General features: G+C 36.3%; 1 protein-coding gene across 1 annotated transcript; it reads left to right on the top strand.

Moving 5' to 3' along the window:
• The first annotated feature begins 9,968 nt into the window (after window positions 1–9,968).
• On the top strand, window positions 9,969–20,103 carry Osi1 (Osiris 1). Its single transcript, XM_067775302.1, has 4 exons — window positions 9,969–10,646; window positions 19,018–19,143; window positions 19,231–19,476; window positions 19,638–20,103. The coding sequence occupies exons 1-4, from the start codon at window positions 10,163–10,165 to the stop codon at window positions 19,784–19,786; spliced, it is 1,005 nt and encodes a 334-aa protein (XP_067631403.1). The 5' UTR covers window positions 9,969–10,162; the 3' UTR covers window positions 19,787–20,103.
• Window positions 20,104–20,503: the final 400 nt, after the last annotated feature.

Here is a 20,503-nt window from a genome sequence, read left to right as displayed (position 1 = left end):
ACAATTCCAATAACAACAATAGATTTCCATATACATATGTATGTACTAGAGATATACGCCGCCGATAAACGCCGCCGCCGATTAGGGTCGTTTTTCGCACGCCGCCGCCGAATGTCAAAAATATCGGCGCGGCGGCGTCCGGCGCGTTACTATATTTTCTACTCGTTTAAAAATACTGTTTAGGCGTTTTATTGTTCATGTCGAAAATTGGTCGGATATGGTCGAAAGTGGTATCAACGGATGTGCATCACTGCCAGTTATAAGAAAATAATTGCGAAATTTAACACTTTATAACTGTTCAAAAGTTATTTAAAAACTACCAGACGTTTTCGATGTCAGCTTAATACGGACTTTGCATCACCCATTTCACCAAGTTATTAAAACAAAAACTAAAAGAAAAGTTATATAATAAATTTATATGCTTACTTTGCATATTTTTTCCAAAAAATATTGAACAATGAATTCAAATAAAATAACCCAAGGCGTTTCAAATTGTTTTCAAATTGTTCTCAAGTTGTTAAAAAAAGCAAAAAAGGCACAGATTTTTTTAAAATTTTATATTGCGATTGGCTGAAATAATAAGCCAAATTAGTGATGCAAAATCTTTTAGTAGGTTCTAGGGGCATAAACACTCCTTTGAAATGATTCTTACCTCATACTTAAGTTGAGGATATATGTACGTATGAGAAGGTTTTGAAAAATCATTTGGGCTTACATTCAAAAATCTGTTGTTTATTTGCGAAACTATACAATAGCGTCTGAATTTTTAATTTTAATTTTCACACTTCATCCTTCAACACCCAAGTCTCCGGGTTTGACATAAAGTTGTCGGCCCTATCCAAAACTAGTTCCTTGGAGTGAATCACATTGAATATGGCCTATCAACGAAGTTTAAATATCACCTACACGTTACGGCTCCTTTTACAAATGTGAATACGTAGGCACATATATTTACCAGGTGAGACTTTGTCCTTCGCAAGAACACTTAAAGTGGTGAAACAAATGCTTTCCCAAGACAGTCGAAATAATGACCGTGTGCTACTACCCTAACTTAGTGGACAGTCGAACTAGTCTGAAAACTGAAGCTACGCGGCCATCCATAATGAGCTCTTATATCATAAGGCCGGAAAACAGCAGTTAACACCTTCCAACTTCAAATCGGTCGACTTTCATTCTGAAATATCGTTTTGATTTCACGAAGACTATTGAAATCAATGTTGTGAACACAAACGTCTGCAAAATTTGGTCTACATTTTAAAAACTTTATCCAGGGTCTTTGTAAAATTTTAATTATGTAGATGCGCCGAGGATTATACGATTTTCACCTATGAGTTACGCAATGACATCCACTTAGACTGCTTATAATTTCGAGGGCGGCATCCTTGACCGAATTGTCACTCCCTAACGTTTCAAGATGTTTCTCTGGTGTAGCTCGGCAGCATAGCGCGAGAAAAGCATCCGTTAGAAAGTCTTCGGAGCTACACCCAGAGCTTCTAGGAAAGTGACGTCGATGTGGTCAGGATTGCTACGTTTGCACATCGGAAATTGTAGCTCTTAAAAACAGCCGAAAAAACTGGAGGTGCCCTGTGCCACGACAGTCATGAGTATTAATAGACCATTAATAGCAACCGTAAGTCACCTTTGTGCGTGTGGCCAAGGAGCCGCAAATGATTTAAAGAAATTGTGTCAGCGACGATGATTAGGAGTTATCCCCAGGTGAAACTACGCATTGCACGAGATATACAGACAAAGGTGTGACCATTTTATGTATCTCTATTTCTTTTCAGCAGACGCAGGAATACCAATTCCAAAGACCGGGGTTAGGTACGAAGCCTCTCTGGAGTAAATGAACGAGGGACAATCCCTCCGCAAGGACCCAAAACGTTCATTTCCTTAAATACATACAAACAAAACCTTTCCTAAATATTAGTTTTTTGAATAGAAAAATCAAGCTTTTTGAAGTAAGAACACCGGCGTACGCCGGCGCGCCATCCACGCCGCCGCCGCCGGTATATAATAGAGCCTACGCCGCCGCCGCCGATAAAGTGATCGGCGTAAACCTCCAGTATGTACAAAGCAAAAATAAAATAAGAAGAAATTTAGTCGAGCTGACCGCTTGGCCAACTGACTGAGTGACTTTGTGGCAGCAACAGCAGCAATGACACAAGGCATGTTGCAAACTCATATGTTGCACACAGACATAAACATACATACAAACAATTGAGCTCTTAACGGACGCAGTTGCCGCAAGGAAATGAAAGTAAAATTATTTAAACCTGATATCAGTAGGTTATTTGTGGTAATTGAATATAACAAACGCAATGGAATAAAAGCAAAAGCATGCAATATTTGCTGTGAGTACTTATTTTTGTTTTTTTACTTTTTTTCTTTCCATGCTCTATTATCGTGGCAATAATGCCACTGTTGCAATTATAATCGCTGGTAAAATACATACCAATATATACAATTTCTTTTTGTTACATTGATTATATATCTCTATTGGTTTACTTTTGGTATCGCTATGACTATGAATGAATCAGTAGTGCTATGACGATCGATTTATGGCGCCAGCGCCGAAAGCCTAAAGCTTAGCTTAAATTGTTTGCGTTATTGCGTTAATGTTTTATTTATTTTCGTTTTCTCGCAGTGTTTCTTATGGATGATAGTCAATCAGAATGCGCAAAGCAATAAAACAAAACACGTACCTACTGTTTCTAGCATTCAATTATACACAAACACAAACGAAGTACAAACTAAAATAGCGGTAACTAATTTTGGTTGTGTGATTTATGGTCGCGTTCCTGTGATATCAAAGAGGTGCCTCGAAGTAAATTTTGTCATAAACATCACGAAACAAACAAAAAAAAAAAGGAAAAAAAATGTATTTATATACATATGGGGTATTCCATCCCATTTTGACCAATTTTGAACCCGATCCCTTTTAGAATTGGCTGAAAGTTTTTCTTCTTTTTCTAGCTTACGAAAGACGTTTTTCAGAAGTTTTTCAAATTTTTTCATCCAACTCAAAAAAAGTTATGAATTTTTATAAAAATACCGTTTTTGTTTTCAAAATGCTATAACTTCTTCAAATATTGACCGTTTGGGATCTTTTTTTTTTAATTTGTTTTTAAATGTACTTTTCGGAAAAAATTCAAAAAAATTTAAAACTTTTTTTTTTGTAATTTTTCAGTTTATCGAGATTTTTCGAATTTCGCCCTTTTTTTTTCTCATAAAAAACTTCAATCAATTCTGCAATCATCCCCACTAACTTTTGAAAAAGTTATAGCATTTTGAAAACAAAAACGGTGTTTTTTTAAAAATTCATAACTTTTTTTGAGTTGGATGAAAAATGTTTAAAAACTTCTGAAAAACGTCTCTCGTAAGCTAGAAAAAGAAGAAAAACTTTCAACCAATTCTAAAGGGGTCGGGTTCAAAATTGGTCGAAATGGGATGGAATACCCCATATGCATATACATATAAAAACATAAAATAACAAGTAAGGAAGGTTAAGTTCGGGTGTAACCGAACATTAGATACTCAGTTGAGAGCTATGGTGACAACATAAGGGAAAATAACCATGTAGGAAAATGAACCGAGGGAAACCCTTGAATGTGTTTGTATGACATGTGTATCAAATGAAAGGCATTAAAGAGTATTTTATGAAGGAGTGGGCCATAGTTCTATAGGTGGACGCCATTTAGGGATATAGCCATAAAGGTGGATCAGGTTGACTCTAGAATGCGTTTGTACGATATGGGTATCAAATGAAAGGTGTTAATGAGTATTTTAAAAGGGAGTAATCCTTAGTTCCATAGGTGGACGCCGTTTCGAGATATCGCCATAAAGGTGAACCAGGGGTGACCCTAGAATTTGTTTGTACAATATGGGTATCAAAAGAAAGGTGTTAATGAGTATTTTAAAAGGGAGTGGGCCTTAGTTCTATAGGTGGACGCCGTTTCGAAATATCGCCATAAAGGTGGACCAGGGGTGACTCTAGAATGTGTTTGTACGATATGGGTATCAAATTAAAGGTATTAATGAGGATTTTAAAAGGGAGTGGTGGTTGTTATATAGGTGGTCGCCTTTTCGAGATATCGCCATAAAGGTGGACCAGGGGTGACTCTAGAATGCGTTTGTACGATATGGGTATCAAATGAAAGGTGCTAAAGAGTATTTTATGAGGGAGTGGGCCATAGTTCTATAGGTGGACGCCATTTAGGGATATAGCCATAAAGGTGGATCAGGGTTGACTCTAGAATGCATTTGTACGCTATGGGTATCAAATGAAAGGTGTTAATGAGTATTTTAAAAGGGAGTAATCCTGAGTTCCATAGGTGGACGTCGTTTCGAGATACCGCCATAAAGGTGGACCAGGGGTGACCCTAGAATTTGTTTGTACAGTATGGGTATCAAAAGAAAGGTGTTAATGAGTATTTTAAAAGGGAGTAATCCTTAGTTCCATAGGTGGACGCCGTTTCGAGATATCGCCATAAAGGTGGACCAGGGGTGACCCTAGAATTTGTTTGTACAATATGGGTATCAAAAGAAAGGTGTTAATGAGTATTTTAAAAGGGAGTGGGCCTTAGTTCTATAGGTGGACGCCGTTTCGAAATATCGCCATAAAGGTGGACCAGGGTGACTCTAGAATGTGTTTGTACAATATGGGTATCAAATTAAAGGTATTAATGAGAGTTTTAAAAGGGAGTGGTGGTAGTTGTATATGTGAAGGCGTTTTCCAGATCGCGACCAAAATGTGGACCAGGGTTACACAGAACATCATCTGTTGGATACCGCTAATTTATTTATATATATGTAATACCTGCCAAGATTTTAAGGGTTTTTTATTTCGCCCTGCGGAACTTTTTCATTTTCTTCTACTTAATATGGTAGGTGTCACAACCATTTTATAAAGTTTTTTCTAAAGTTATATTTCGTGTCAATAAACCAATCCAATTACCTCACCATGTTTCATCCCTTTTTTCGTATTTGGTATAGAATTATGGCATTTTTTTCATTTTTCGTAATTTTCGATATCGAAAAAGTGCGCGTGGTCATTGTCGAATTTCGTTTATTTTTCAAACCAAAATAAAGTGAGTTCAAGTAAGTACGTGAACTAAGTTCATTAAAGATATGTCGATTTTTGCTCAAGTTATCGTGTTAACGGCCATGCGGAAGGACAGACGAACGACTGTGTATAAAAAATGGGCGTGGCATAAACCGATTTCGCCCGTTTTCACAGAAAACAGTTAACAACATAAAATCTATGCCCCTACCAAATTTCAAAAGGATTGGTTAATTTTTGTTCGACTTATGGCGTTAAAAGTATCCTAGACAAATTAAATGAAAAAGGGCGGAGCCACGCCCATTTTGAAATTTTCTTTTATTTTTGTATTTTGTTGCACCACGTCATTACTGGAGTTGAATCTTGACATAATTTACTTATATACTGTAAAGATATTAAATTTTTTGTTAAAATTTTACTTTAAAAAAAAATTTTTTTTAAAGTGGGCGTGGTCCTTCTCCGATTTTGCTAATTTTTATTAAGCGTATATATAGTAATAAGAGTAACGTTCCTGCCAAATTTCATTATGATATCTTCAACGACTGCCAAATTACAGCTTGCAAAAGTTTTAAATTACCTTCTTTTAAAAGTGGGCGGTGCCACACCCATTGTCCAAAATTTTACTAATTTTCTATTTTGCGTCATAAGTTCAACTCATCTACCAAGTTTCGTCGCTCTATCGGTCTTTTGTAATGAATTATCGCACTTTTTCGGTTTTTCGGAATTTTCGTTATCGAAAAAGTGGGCGTGGTTATAGTCCGATATCGTTCATTTTAAATAGCGATCTGAGATGAGTGCTCAGGAACCTACATAACAAATTTCATCAAGATACCTCAAAATTTACTCAAGTTATCGTGTTAACGGACGGACGGATGGACATGGCTCAATCAAATTTTTTTTCGATCCTGATTATTTTGATATATGGAAGTCTATATCTATCTCTATTCCTTTATATATGTACAACCAACCGTTATCCAATCAAACTTAATATACTCTGTGAGCTCTGCTCAACTGAGTATAAAAAAAAACCTACAATACAAGTAGTCGAACGCACAAACATGCCACAAGCACTGTATGCACAGTGTTTAAGGTATACCTTGGAAATATTCGTAGAAGTGGCATGTGGCAAACACATTGAGGTAGTACGCAGGGCGTGCCAGTCCCAGCTTTAACTATACCGCGGAACTATCAAAGTACAACAACGTGACCCCGACAGACGTAGAGCTTAGTACTCAACCTACCGCCCGACGGAAAAGTTGTCGGTAGTACCGGGGGGTAAATGGTACTCAGGCGGTAGGAGGTTTAGTGCGATTAAAGTACCACACTAACTATGAGGCTTTCGATGCTTCCTCCTCGTAAAAAACAAAAAAAAAAACATCTTACTAGGCATCGAAGTGATTCTAGCCAGTTTTAACTCTAAGCGCTTAACAGAGCTATTTGTGTTGACGTAAGTTCATACATTATTGGTAGTTGGATTGTTGAGAGTAAATCAACACCTGGTACGCAGCAGTGTACACTGAAGCTAAGGACACGCCTAGCGGCAATACACTCCACGACAAAACATTCTTTGCATGCATTCTCATAGAGTAATTTACACCTAGTGACGGCAGGACTACGCGACGCGGCAATGAGCGACACAGTTGGTCAAATCGGCAAAAAAACTGTTGCGTAGTGTAGTGCCGCTGGTGTGTCGTTTGCGTCAGCTTTAAAGATACATGTAGATTAAAAAAAGTAAAAAACAAAAATTAGGCGCCTTTTTCCGCTTTGTATAACATTAGTATGGCGGTCGCCGTGGTGTGATGGTAGCGTTCTTCGCCTATCACATCGAAGTTCTTGGGTTCAACTCACGGGCTAAGTAACATTAAAAATTAAGAAAAACGTTTTTTCAATTACAATAAAGTTTTTCTAAGCGCGGTTACAACTTGGCAGCGATTTGGAAAACACTCCGAGTGTATTACTGCCATGAGAAGCTACTCAATTAAAATTTATCTGCATTCCAGATGCCGTTTAGAATCGGCATGAAACAAGTAGGTCCCATCCCGCAAATTTGTAGAAAAAATTAAAAAAGAGCACGACACAAATTGGAAGAGAAGCTCGGCTTAAACTTCCTCGGGGAAATCGCGCCAAGTTTTTCTTAATATTTATAAAATGAGTGTTTGTGTGCAAACTCTGCATTCTTGGTTTCTTCGCACACTCTACATTCGATATAAGTTTTGTATTACCACAAACCGCATAATAATGCGCTGATCACTATAATAACCATAAGTGCAAATTGTTAGGATCGTTGCAGGCATATAAGATGACGATTGATGCTGCTGCAAAAAATTATATTTTAACTGTTTTCTATAAGTAATTTTTTATTTACATATTTGTTATTTTTTTCGGTAACTATCTTAATCACTACACTCATTTAAAGCGATGTGCGTGAAAGTTTTTGAAAATTTCTGAGCTACACATACATATCTTCTTCTCTTGCGATATATTTGGCTAACAGATAAGACTAGTATTTCAATATCCTTATTAAATTCTTCATCCTGCTTTTATTCTTATGAATATCTAAATAACAGAATTTTATATTAAGGGGATCGCATCTTATGCCTCTCGAATTTCAGGACCCTCAATAGAGAAGGTGTTTTATTGGCCGCGAGAAGTTTGAAACTGGGCAGGTTAACAAATCCATTTATTTGTAATGTTTACCGCAGTGCTGATTAGTAAATACATGAATGGCAGACACAAGTTTCTTCAACAAACGACTCATCCAAAAGCACACTCTAATGCAGGAGAAAGATTATGCCATCCCAAATGAATATGCAAAGTCATGCGACAGCCATGATAAGTACATACCTCTGTGTAGCGAAGAGTGTACGCCCAGGGTAATTTATTTTTTTTTCCACAACGACACTGTGGCTTAGTCTCAGTTATATTCAATGTCAGTTCCCAGACCGTCTATCCACCTCAAGCCCCACCGTGGACAAGGGAAAATCTGGAACTAATAAAACACGCTGAGTTTTACACACTTGGGCTTTGTAGAAGTTGAGGGGTTTTCCTCAACGAGCCAATGTGACTGCTTTGACAACAAAAAATAAAAAAATCCTATTTTGAATTTTCTCTGATTGAGAACTCAAATGAGTAACACAATGGTGTTGAGGTCAAGCTGCATTTCTAATTCATCTGCTGCCGAGGTCATGTCTCAAAAGTGAAATATTCTGGACAAAGTGCTTCTGTTCATTTCAATTAAACAACATAGGAAGTGGATTGATTGTGCTTTTTATTGGTGTATTATGTTAAGATCTGCGTGAATCTTACTCAAGTTCATTCTATACACAACCCTTAGATCAGGGGGCCATACATCTTATCTCTACTTTTGGCATCGTTCATGATACCTTTTACTTTACTTGTCACTTACCTACGATCCAAAGTAGATCCTGATGACTGCAACTGCCATTATTTTTGCTGTTACCGCTGGTTCTCAAGTAGCTAAAGTCAAGAAAATCGAAGGTCCGCGACAATTATCAACAACATTGTCCTCGAAACCGTTTTGGCAAGTCCTGCTGTGAAAAACTTCTATCAAAAAAAAAAAAAATCCATCTGCCTAAACAGTTACCATACAGAGAAGCTGGTTAATGTTGTTTGTTGTAGCAATAAAGACACTCCCCGAAGGTTTTGGGTAGAAATTGAAAAGGAGCACAACGCAAATTGGAAGAGAAGCTTGACATAAAGCCCCTCTGAGGTAAATCGTGCAAAGTATTATTTTTTTACACTTGAAAAATGGTATTTCTATTCCTCCACATCTCTCCTTTCTCATCCTAGAGGCCGTGTGCTGGCCCAACTAACGGATCGTTCCCTACTCAAGTGAGTAGACAACTAACATGAGGGCCTTCAAGTGTATATCTTCCCTGAAAAGCTTATCAGCTTCTTTAGAATATACCATAAGGAGTACGCATAAAACATATAGGTCCGTGTATTGTCAGGATAAATGACACAAAAATACACCTCACAGTGAAGGACAAGCTTTGTCTTAATCTCCTGTACCGAATTATTATGATTAATATTCCATCCCTCTCACTTTCACTCTGCAACTCCTTTCCTCTCTCCCTCTTTCTCTTTCTCTTCCTCTCACGCTCTCTCTTTATTTTTCCTTCTTCTTGTGAAGAACAACGAATGGGAAAGCGAGTCGTTCGCTATTTACCATCTTATTTTAATATGCTTACCTTACGTAACTATTAGCACCCACTTTTACTTTTTATTTAAATGAAATAGAGAAAATAATCAAGAACTATTTATTTATTTTATAATTCCAGCAAAAAGACTGCGGCTTAACATAAGCTCAAGAGTCTGATAGTTTCTCCTGGTAAATAAAACATCACACAAACATGTATTTACATTAAGCTGTAGATGTATTGCGCATACGAGACACACATCTACAATGAATGACTCCTGCTGCAATATAAAGAGTAATGATTTGATATGAAACATGCGCACATTTGTTGTTGTTTATGTAGTCAAGGAAAAATTTATGCTGGCCTATGTGGCGGTTAGATTTAATGATCTTTGTGCTTTGAAAGAAACTAATACAAACATGACGTGTCAACATTAATATGTGAGTGTGTGTATATATGTATATTCATTCGTTTCTTATTACTCATTGACCCACATTGCAGTCAGGTGGCAATTGAATGCCACGATCACAATGTTTTTTACGCAAAAAAAAAAAAAAAAAAAAAATAAAACAATGCAAATACAGCGAATAAAAAAAAATCTTATTTAACGCTAACAATCTATTGGCACTAGTCACAGCATCTGAGATACCGGTTCTGCTGTACATTGTTGCCATAGCATTGTGACTAGCGCTTGCAACTCAGCTAGGAATATTTGGTGAAAATACATAAAAGGAATCACTCAAAGCCAAGGCTTGTTATTTGTTCGTCGAGTATACGCTAGTCCGCAGGCCAAGTTCAAGTTCGCATAGCAAATAAAAATTTGCAATAAATCATATCTTGTTTACAGAATAAACATAAGTGTGTGTGTGTGTGTGTTTAGGGCATGTGCTGTTGTTAACTGCAAACCTTGATTACCTTGTGCATTTGCTAATATTTAATTATGTGCCCTTCTGCCAAATTTATTGCGCTATTGTTGTTGCTAGTGCACACCCTCTACCTCAAAGCAACAGCGCAAATTGGAATCAATGACACAAACTCATCCCGCAGTGATGTAAATTATTTAAATTTTTCTAACGCCGATAGTTTGGAAAATATTATCCCACGTTCGCGCGCTATAATCGATTCTTACGTTAAACCAACAAATGCGCTTAATGAAGTTCCGGTTACACAACAACGTTATTTAAAGTCACATAGTGATGAATATGTGGGGCGTAATCAGCGGCGTTGTTTCGAAAAACGCAGTTTATTATCTTGCATTAAATATAAAGCTTCAAAAATTGTTTGGATGTTAGCTACGAACAGCCTTGGCTATTTCCCTAATGAGTATAGCCGTGATTTAGTGGAGGATCAGCGTCGCATACGAATTATACAGCTAGGGGAACCAGCGGATATTGTGGTCTTCAATGATGCAAGAAGTTTACAAGGTACGCAAAGTGTGATACAAAGAATAATAAATGTAGTTATTGAGATATCTCGTGCTGCTACAAAGTGATTCAGTAGTGTGTTGATAAATTCTATTGAACAATTAGACAAATAGAAAGCAAGAAAATTTGAAAGAACCAATTACCAAAAATTCCTCAAGTGCCCTTCTTCCTTTTTTTTTTAAAATAACTATAAAAGTGATCCCAATGGAGGCTACGCTGAACTGGTAGGGCAATAAAGATCATACATAGACTTATATGTCCACAGTTTTAACCAACGTTTGTGACGAACAGCTTGAATGTACTCAAATCAATTGCAGGAAAATCAGTTGTGCTGACCTCCTAACTTATGCAGTATCTTCCAAGTGGAGACAAATGCCGTAGAGGGGGCAATTAGAGTGCTCCAGGCCAGTACGTTCTAGACAATAATATAACGATCTTTCTCGACAGCCACGCCGTCTGAAAGGTACTAAAATCCAACGTTATAAAGTGGTATTTCGTGAAGAGGCGTGGAGCCTCTTTGGCGTCCATAAGGCCTTTCAATGTCTCCCTTTCATGACTTCTTGGGCACAGCGATATTGAACGAAGTTAGTTTGCAGATGAAATGGTCAAGAGAGGTGCCCAAATGGACATAAGCGGGGCAGGCAACTCTGTACGGGCACCGCTGAATTATCTTGTGATTGGCAGGCCTGACGGTACTTCAGCCCTTGTTTGGAAATGAACAAGCTTCTACTCAAGCTTAACAAATCTGCATTGAGAGTACTTGCGGGTGTCATAATAGGTCATTGCGCTATTGCATTAGCATACCAACAAGCTCCCTCTGAAGAAGCTATCAGAATAAGGAGGAAGAGGAGTCTATTCCTCACTTACGCTACCGCTGACCAAGTATGAAAAAAGAGGACCAAGAGTTATATAAAAAAAAAGTTAATTCGGACATTTTTCTTCTTAATTTTCCGCACGAATAAGGACAGCCATACAACTGATCCGTCCTCTGGGCAAAAAGGCAGCTTATTTGCTGTCTCGAGAAAACACGGCCGCCCCTGGTAGTTGGAGTCGGAGTAATTTGTAAGCATACCACGTCAGAAGGAAGTGTATATAAGGACGCTCATCAGGGAGATTTTGAAGCCTCGCATTTGAATACCAGCCTTTTTACGTCGCCCAACGGATTGAGACGTCTACCGTATATTCATCGAATTTTGCATCTTCTCTTGCCTTTTTTGGTGGCATTAGTCTTGTAATTACCATCTATTCCCTTTTTATACTCAGCGTGCTTTGCACACATAGTATATTAACTTTGATTGGATAACGGTTGGTTGTACAGGTATAAAGGAATCGAGATAGATATAGACTTTCATAAATAAAAATCATGAGTATCGAAAAAAAAAATTGATGGAGCCATGTCCGTTTGTCCGTCCGTCCGTCCGTCTGCCCATTAACACGATAACTTGAGTAAATATTGAGATATCTTCACCAAATTTGGAACACGAGCTTATCTGGACTCAGAATAGATTGGTATTGAAAATGAGTGAAATCGGATGATATGCACGCCCCTTTTTATATATATAACAATTTGGAAAACACAAAAAATCTGATTATTTAGTAAATAATACGCCTAGAATGTTGAAATTTGACACGTGGACTGATATTGAGACTCTTGATAAAAATTGGGCATGACACCGCCCACTTGCGATAAAATCAATTTTACAAATATTATTAATCATAAATAAAAATCGTTAAACCTATCGTAACAAAATTCGGCAGAGAGGTTGCCTTTACTATAAGGATTTTTGAAGAAAAATTAACGAAATCGGTTAAGGACCACGCCCACTTTTATATAAAAGGAGATCGTGGACGAATAAAATAAGTTATATCTTTGCAAAAAAGAGCTTTATATCAATGATATTTCATTTCCCAAGTGGACTTATAATAATAAATAGGAAAAACTTATATACTTAGAATCCCAATGAAAATCTCTTAAGAAGAAAAGTAAGAATTGTTTTTAGACCAATTCTAGCCGATAAATATGAACCTGGTTGCTCGAGTTCCAAATTATTGCACCATATTCTTATATTGGCCCTTAATCCAGGGAGTACAGTATAGATTAACGTTTGATCTTTTTGGTGTGTCAGTCCATCAAACAAGCAAGCCATATGAAAATTAATTTTTTTCTGGGTATATAAGAATAAAGCTTATTTCCCCCTAAAACATAGAATCACTTTCGAAGGATTCAAGGGGTTGTGTAGGACAATCACCTTTAGGGCGTGCTAGCGGAATTCATAGATTCTTCAACCCGATTGTCAACCTCACCTTCCCGTGGCGAAAATCCTGATTATTTAGCAGGCTATTTAGCAGACACCAAGCTCTTCACGCAAGGTGGGTATCCAAACGTATATCATGCAATGTAGTAATCTCAAATCCTTCTAAAAATGGTCGGGTTAGTATCTTATTCGAGTTATTTTCCCGTCAGTTTGTAGGGAAAATTAAGAGGACTACTATGCATATTGGCAGAGACGCTCGGCCCAATCTCCTAGGAGGTATATCGCTTCAAGACCTTTTGTTTAGTTCGGCATCTAATAAAACGCTCGACAATCTTATGTAGAAAGCCACTTTTTTTTGGAAACGCTCTGGTGTCCATATTTGAGTACCCGATCAAATATGAGCCTTACATTTAATAGAATGCGTGCAAAATGAGTCTTGAAATTCTACGTTTATTAATACTTTTGCTGTACAGAGATCAGCGTAAAGCACAAAAGTACCGCAGGAAGTTTAAGCTGTTTAGTGGAGTAATTTCTTAATTATTTCAAAAAACCGCAGAAACGAAAGCACTATCTGTGGTTTGAGCGCTGATTTTTATATTCTGATTTCATATACTATTCCACTATTGTTAGCATTCCTTGTTTTGTATCATATCATTTCCATGAAATCTATTCATGTATTCGAATTCTAAAAATTCCAGCTTTCTAAATTTGATAACTCTCACACTAACGTATTTACACCTGAACTTTAATGCGAGAATAATTCTTCTTCTAAATCAAACAAAAAGATTGAATGAAATTTTTACAATTAATTACAATATATTATTTTTGCTTTTTAAAACATAGTTATTAATTCAACTTTTTGAGTGACATTGAATTGGCTTCTTTTTAAAAGCTCTCAAACAATTTATACATGGCTGAATCAACTCAGCTCGTCATCCTGATAATTTTGGTACACTTATTGATCTATCTATATCTTCGCCCTAAAGAACTTACAATTTCGAAATTCGTGACAAACTTAATATACCATTTCATTTTCATGAAAGGTATAAAAATAATTACCTGCTATAGTTTCACATAGTGGGAGTATGAGTGTGACTGGGAGCGGAGCTAGGAATAGGTTTGGTGTGGGACAGAGATAAACAGAACAAGGGATGGACAAGAATAAGAAGAGTAATGGAAAATTAAATTAGAAAACAGTTAGATAGAGGGTGAAGAGGAGAAGCGAGGCGCAATTTTGAAATGTTGACAAAACCATTTTTGGGTCAGAACAAAGTCTGCCAGGTACTATAGTATACATGTAAGTAAAATATATGCCAGATTTAATAAAAACATATATATGTTGTAAAATGAAGATAGAAATTTGATCCCACTGAAGAATAGCTGAGTAGGAGAAGGATGAAATTTTGAATATTATATTAAGGAGGAAAGAAGAATTTTATTAATGATGAATACCCCGTTCGAAATACCGAATGTGGGATTGTGAGTGTTATAATTCTGATAAAAACAGCAGAAAGGCTCATTCAATCTAAAATTAGTTCAGCACAACTTCAGAAAAAGAGTTATGAAAAATCTTGATGGGCGGTAGGGAACGTATAAGTTCGCTTCGCTCAAAAGAAATTGGCTAGAAACCAAACAAATAGTATGAAGTATTTCCCAAACGACTAGCAAGGATGGGAAGGCCAATAAATTTCAGACGAAAAGTAAGAATTGTTTCTGGATTTATTGCTTAATTCCGATCTATAAGGAGCTGGTAATAAAAATAGTTATAAAGCCTTATTATATTATCGTTCTTACTAATGTAGTGAAAAGAGATTTAGTTAGTCGCTAAATTATTTTGACCATTGCTTTACAAATGCTAAAACATATCTTGAAAGATCCCAATTGAGGAAAAATGCGTTGTGTTTAACCATATGAAATTGTGAAAATGTGATAACACGTTTATACTAGTCTCACTTGTATGTTTGTATATACATACATATGTGTGTATGTCACTTGGTATACCAAACTTGCTTTTATCCGCTGCATATGCAAAAAATAAGCAAAATAATTTAAGAAACATATTTTATTTGTACAAAATATTTGGAGATACAACTAGTTTTACGTATATTTAAAAAAGTTGCTTGCTTTCGAAACTCGCGGGCAGCCAAGATAAAGTCGCCGCTGAGAAAACCAAGGAGAACCTATGGGTATCCCTGCCACATTGAGTGTTTGCCTTTGATTCTGCACTCTCCTTCATTGTTATGCAAAGTCCAGTTTTCACAGCGAAGTGCACGAAGTGTAGATGCTTAAATTCAAAAGGTCACATAACGTCAAAGATCCTAATGACAATTGACTATATGACCACTTCAAATGGCCACAAAATCAATTGAAGTTATGACCATATGAAAGGGTCGCAACGTAAAATGTCTAATGGTTGCAATGTCAACGATATTGGCATTATGGCCATTCTGCTTTTCTTAAATGGTCATACAGTCAACTCTTTTTTACAAAGTGGGCCATTAGGTCAATTATTTTGTTACGCTCATCCACGTATTAAATTCTAACAACTGTTGAATTACAGTTAAGTTTTATTGTTTTGCTAAATGCTATTTGTACAGCCGGAAAAATTTTTTTGTTTTAATTTTCCTACATACACGTCGCTCGTTTGCTATATTTTAGAAGAACTCACTTTTATCTCAGAGAGAATAAAAGTGAATAAACGAAATTGAGACGAAAAATATCAGTATGTTCAAATAAGATTCCCGCACGAAACTGGGCATCGCGGCAACAATGTTGTGGGTATTTCGGGTTCAGATCGTATCGAAATGTTTCCAAAATCAACATGAAATGGGGCTGAACAGCTACAAAGGTGATTCTGGATTGATCCCGCTAACAATTTTCGTATGATTCTGAAATGGGTCAGGAAACCATTCTGGCATGAGCCCAAAATTGTACGATCTGGACACGAAAGGCAACCAGCAATGATTCCGTGTAATTTATCACCTCTAGATCTTTTGGGTACAGGTGGGATTAGTCAGTTTAAAATTTATGAAGCCCATTTTGCCTGCATGAAGCCTCATAACTAGGCTAAAATACTTGTACTTTATGTTTCACTACCAAAGAATTTGTCTTGTCCGACACTAACACTAGGGGTACAAATTGGATCTGCTTAACACTAACCGTACAGGAAGAAAGAAGAACTGTTGAAGAGTACCCGTAAGGGTATAAAATAAAGTACAAAAAATAAGGAAGGCTAAGTTCGGGTGTAACCGAACATTACATACTCAGCTGAGAGTTTAGCTGCGCTGGTTTCGTAGGGCTTCGTAGATGGTTTATAAGAGGTTTTTAATTCCATATCACATATGTTTGGGAAATATTGACCGAATTGTAGACCAAGGGTGATTTTTTTGGAACGCTTTTCCTTCATACTTTATCAAATAAGGGAAAATCACCATGTGGAAAAATGAGCCTAGGCTAAACTTGGAATGTTTTTGTATGACATGGGTATCAAATGAAAGGTATTAAAGAGTATTTTAAAACGGAGTGATCCTTAGTTCTATAGGTGGACGCCTTTTCGAGATATCGCCATAAAGGTGGACCAGGGGTGACTCTATAATGTGTTTGTACGATATGGGTGTGGGGTGGTCCTTAGTTGTACATGGGAAGGCTTTTTGAAGACATGGACCAAAATGTGGACCAGAGTGACCCAGACCATCATCTGTCTGGTACCGCTAATTTATTTATATAGGTAATACTACGAACATTATTCCTGACATGATTCCAAGGACTTTTGATTTCGCCATACAGAACTTTTTCATTTTCTTCTACTTAATATGGTAGGTGCCACACGCATTTTACAAAGTTTTTTCTAAAGTTGTGTTTTGCTTCAAAAAACTAATACAATCACCATGTTTCATCCTTTTATTCGTATTTGGTATAGAATTATGACAATTTTTTTCATTTCTTGATATTTTCGATATCGAAAAAGTGGGCGGGGTAATAGTCGAATTTCGCCCATTTTTAATAAAGATAAAGTGAGTTCAGAGAAGTACGTGAATTCAGTTTAGTAAAGATATATGATTTTTGCTCAAGTTATCGTGTTAACGGCCGAGCGGAAGGGCAGACGGTCGACTGTGTATAAAAACTGGGCGTGGTTTCAACTGATTTCGCCCAGGAAACAGTTATCATCATAGAAGCTATACACTTACCGAAGTTCATAAGGATTGGTAAATTTTTGTTCGACTTATGGCTTTAAAAGTATTTTAGAGTAATTAAATGAAAAAGGCCGCAGCCGCGCCCATTTTGAAATTTTCTTTTATTTTTGTATTTTGGTGCTCCATATCATTACTGGAGTTGAATGTTGACATAATTTACTTATATACTGTAAAGATGTTCAATTTTTTGATAAAATTTGACTTAAAAAAATTTTATTTTTTAAAAGTGGGCATGTTCGTCATCCGGTTTGCTAATTTTTATTTAGAACACATACAGTAATGGGAGTAATGTTTGTGCCAAATTTCATCATAATATCTCCAACGACTGCCAAATTGCTCAGCTCTGTTGGGGCAGTTAAATTTTCTTATTCCTAGTAGATCTCTACGCTCTCATAATATATTCTACGGCGAAGTTCTGACAACCAATTACCTTAGCTTTGCCCCTCTTATAAGAGGCCACGAAGAGCTTAATAAAATTTCTTGAAGGCTAAATATTGACTTTGCAATGCCCTTGCCTTTGTTTAAGTTACGTACTGAGTCTTACTATCGAGAAAATTTATCTCATCCTTGAAATAATTTGATTTATTTAGTTTTAAGGTAATTTGCAAACTTGTAAATCTGGTCAGTAAGGTTTCTGCCATTGACTCAATAAATATGAATATGAATATGCAAAACTTTTAAGTTACCTTATTTTAAAAGTCGGCGGTGCCACGCCCATTCTCCAAAATTTAAAAAATTTTCTATTCTGTGTCATAAGATCAACCCACCTACCAAGTGTCATCGCTTTAACCGTCTTTGGTAATGAATTATCGAACTTTTTCGGTTTTTCAAAATATTCGATACCGAAAAAGTGGGCGTGGTTATGGTCCGATTTCGTTCATTTTAAATAGCGATCTGAGATGAGTCCCCAGGAACTGACATATCAAATTTCATTAAGATACCTCAAAATTTACTCAAGTTATCGTGTTTACGGACGGACGGACGGACGGACATGGCTAAATGAATTTCTTTTTTCGCCCAGATCATTTTGATATATAGAGGTTTATATCTATCTCGATTAGTTTATGCCGTTACGGGGAACCGTTATGCGAACACAATTAATATGCTCTGTGATCTTTGCTCAGCTGAGTATAAAAAGGATCTGTCCACAGTACCAATAGGGTATAAAGAACAACATTTCGAGTCTACCCGTTCACAATGAACAGGTACAATTGGTCTCTCCATAGAACATGCTCAAACAAAGGAGAACACTCCAACGCATCTATAGTTGTAAATTCTAGACTAATCACATTTTCGCCGGTCCCTTCCCACCCACATATCGCTTTTATACATATTAAATAGAACAAACTTTAGGGGGATAACTGGGTCAAATTTCTATCCTAATCTACATAGTGCTATGAGATATTATGTAGTCGGTGTCTTCTTTCAAGCCCCTAAAAATAAGTGCGCCCTGTTTCATCCAAATTGGCTAAGCCGCTTTCGAGATGGTAGATATACAAAGAAACATATCGCACACCAAGACCAAAAGGGAGCTAACTCAAAATTCTTAAACTAAAGAGTTATTAGTACCTCCGAGCTTCGCAATACTTTACCTACTAATTAGCGGAAAACAATTTGTAAACCACGAAAATTGCATTGTTGCACATGGGGGACGAAGACAGTTTTTGGCGTTGGTGAACATTTAGTTGAAAGTATTAAAAAGATGCCCTTGCAAGCACATTCGCAAGCTTTCGCATTTATAAAATGAAGTAAGAAGTAAAAAAAAAATAAATTTTTTAAAGTGGTTACAGATTTGTTTGTGTGTTGGTTATTAATAAAAAAAATTTGCTCATTTACTTGTGTGAAGGGCGTGAACTTACAAATATTTCCTTGTGCTGCATTGTAATTCCTAAATAACTAATACCGCTATCTTTCGCATTGCAGGTGACAGTGAATTCGTGAGCATAATTAAATTTTTCAAACGTGCAGCAGAGTTATTTACTCGAAACCATGGCATACAAGTGAAGTTATCCAGCGATTCAGGAGCGCGCATCGTGGACTCTGAGTTGGGTTAGTTTTCAAAATTATACGAAATGTTTTGAAAATAATAAAAACCTAATAAAAACATTTTTATGTGCATACATTTAAATAATACAGATGCTCGTGGACGTGGTGACCGAAAGAAACGGAAATGGCTTATTATATTACCACTTATCATTCTTCTAAAAATAGCACATCTCAAGATGACCGTAGTAACGTTGTTGTTGGCCACACTTGGACTAAATGTGCTATTGGTGGGCGGTATTGGTTGGCTCATACATTATCTTAAATTCAAAACTTTATGTAAAATACATCCACATTTAGTGCAATCGCATTCGCATGTTTACGATTCCGATCCGGCTGGTAAGTGGCGTGTCCGTGGTGGGTGGGACTATTTAAATATTAGTTTCATTATTTGTATATAACTTAATTGCTGGAGAATGATTGCTATCTTATTACAATTTTTATATCTGCTTTCCTTTTTGATTTTTGTTTTCATACTTGCTGATGACACACGTGCACAGATTATTCCCAATTCATTGGCAGCAGTTTTCCTAGTTCCTATTATAACGGTGCTGGCGGCGGTGGTCATGAAGTTAATGTCAAAGACTGGGCGCAAAGCAAGGCTTATCATGGTAATTATTTAGATACGATAAGTAAACGTTTGAAATAGCTGCAAAGGATCGCATGGCGTTATTTGATGAACGTTTGGCGCACGTATTATATACGTTATTATCGTTTTCATAAGCAAGTATTTGGTAATTGAGGATAAATAATAGTAAGTGCAGTTAATTTATTTATTGAAGTTTAATTATTTATTTACTTATTTAATAAAATTTTAGTCAGATATTGTGTTAATTTAAGTCTAGAAAAATTGTTGATATTTTACTTAAATAAGTTAGCAAATTTTAAAGTAAAGAATTAATATCCCAGAGTTGACATAAACAATAAACTAAAAATAAAAAAAATGTGGCGCTAAAAACAATTGAATAAAAGACATTTTTTTGGACTTTCATTTTATTTTGTATGGACCTATTTAAAAAAAAAAAAAAACATTACCTATACAACTTCAAAATAAACCCGTAATACGGGCATTGAAAACTATCCAAGCCCACGCTCCTTTGGGAAATTTAAGTATAATACTTTAAGAAATCCAAGCCCAAAACAGTAAAAATAAAAGTTCAAACGTATTCAACGTATCAAAAAAAAAAATAAAAACTAATAAAATGTAAGAAAAGTTTTAAATACCCTAGAATTGCACTTCTGTTTTTATACCTTTCATGAAAATGAAATGGTATATTAATTTCGTCACGAAACCGAAAATTGTAAGTCCTTAAAGGAAAATAGATAGACCCACCATTAAGTATACCGAAATAATCAGGTTGAAGAG

This window comes from Eurosta solidaginis, chromosome 1, assembly GCF_040869045.1.
Source record: "Eurosta solidaginis isolate ZX-2024a chromosome 1, ASM4086904v1, whole genome shotgun sequence".
Classification (NCBI taxonomy): Eukaryota; Metazoa; Arthropoda; class Insecta; order Diptera; family Tephritidae; genus Eurosta; species Eurosta solidaginis.
Note: the sequence above shows the minus strand (reverse complement) of the source record. Positions and strands in the feature narration are given on the sequence as shown.

Coding starts and splice junctions, on each gene's coding strand:
- Osi1 (XM_067775302.1), top strand. CDS start 10,163: ATGTGCCCTTCTGCCAAATTTATTGCGCTATTGTTGTTGCTAGTGCAC. Junction 10,647..19,017: donor TGATGCAAGAAGTTTACAAG/GTACGCAAAGTG, acceptor TTCGCATTGCAG/GTGACAGTGAATTCGTGAGC. Junction 19,477..19,637: donor TTACGATTCCGATCCGGCTG/GTAAGTGGCGTG, acceptor ACACGTGCACAG/ATTATTCCCAATTCATTGGC.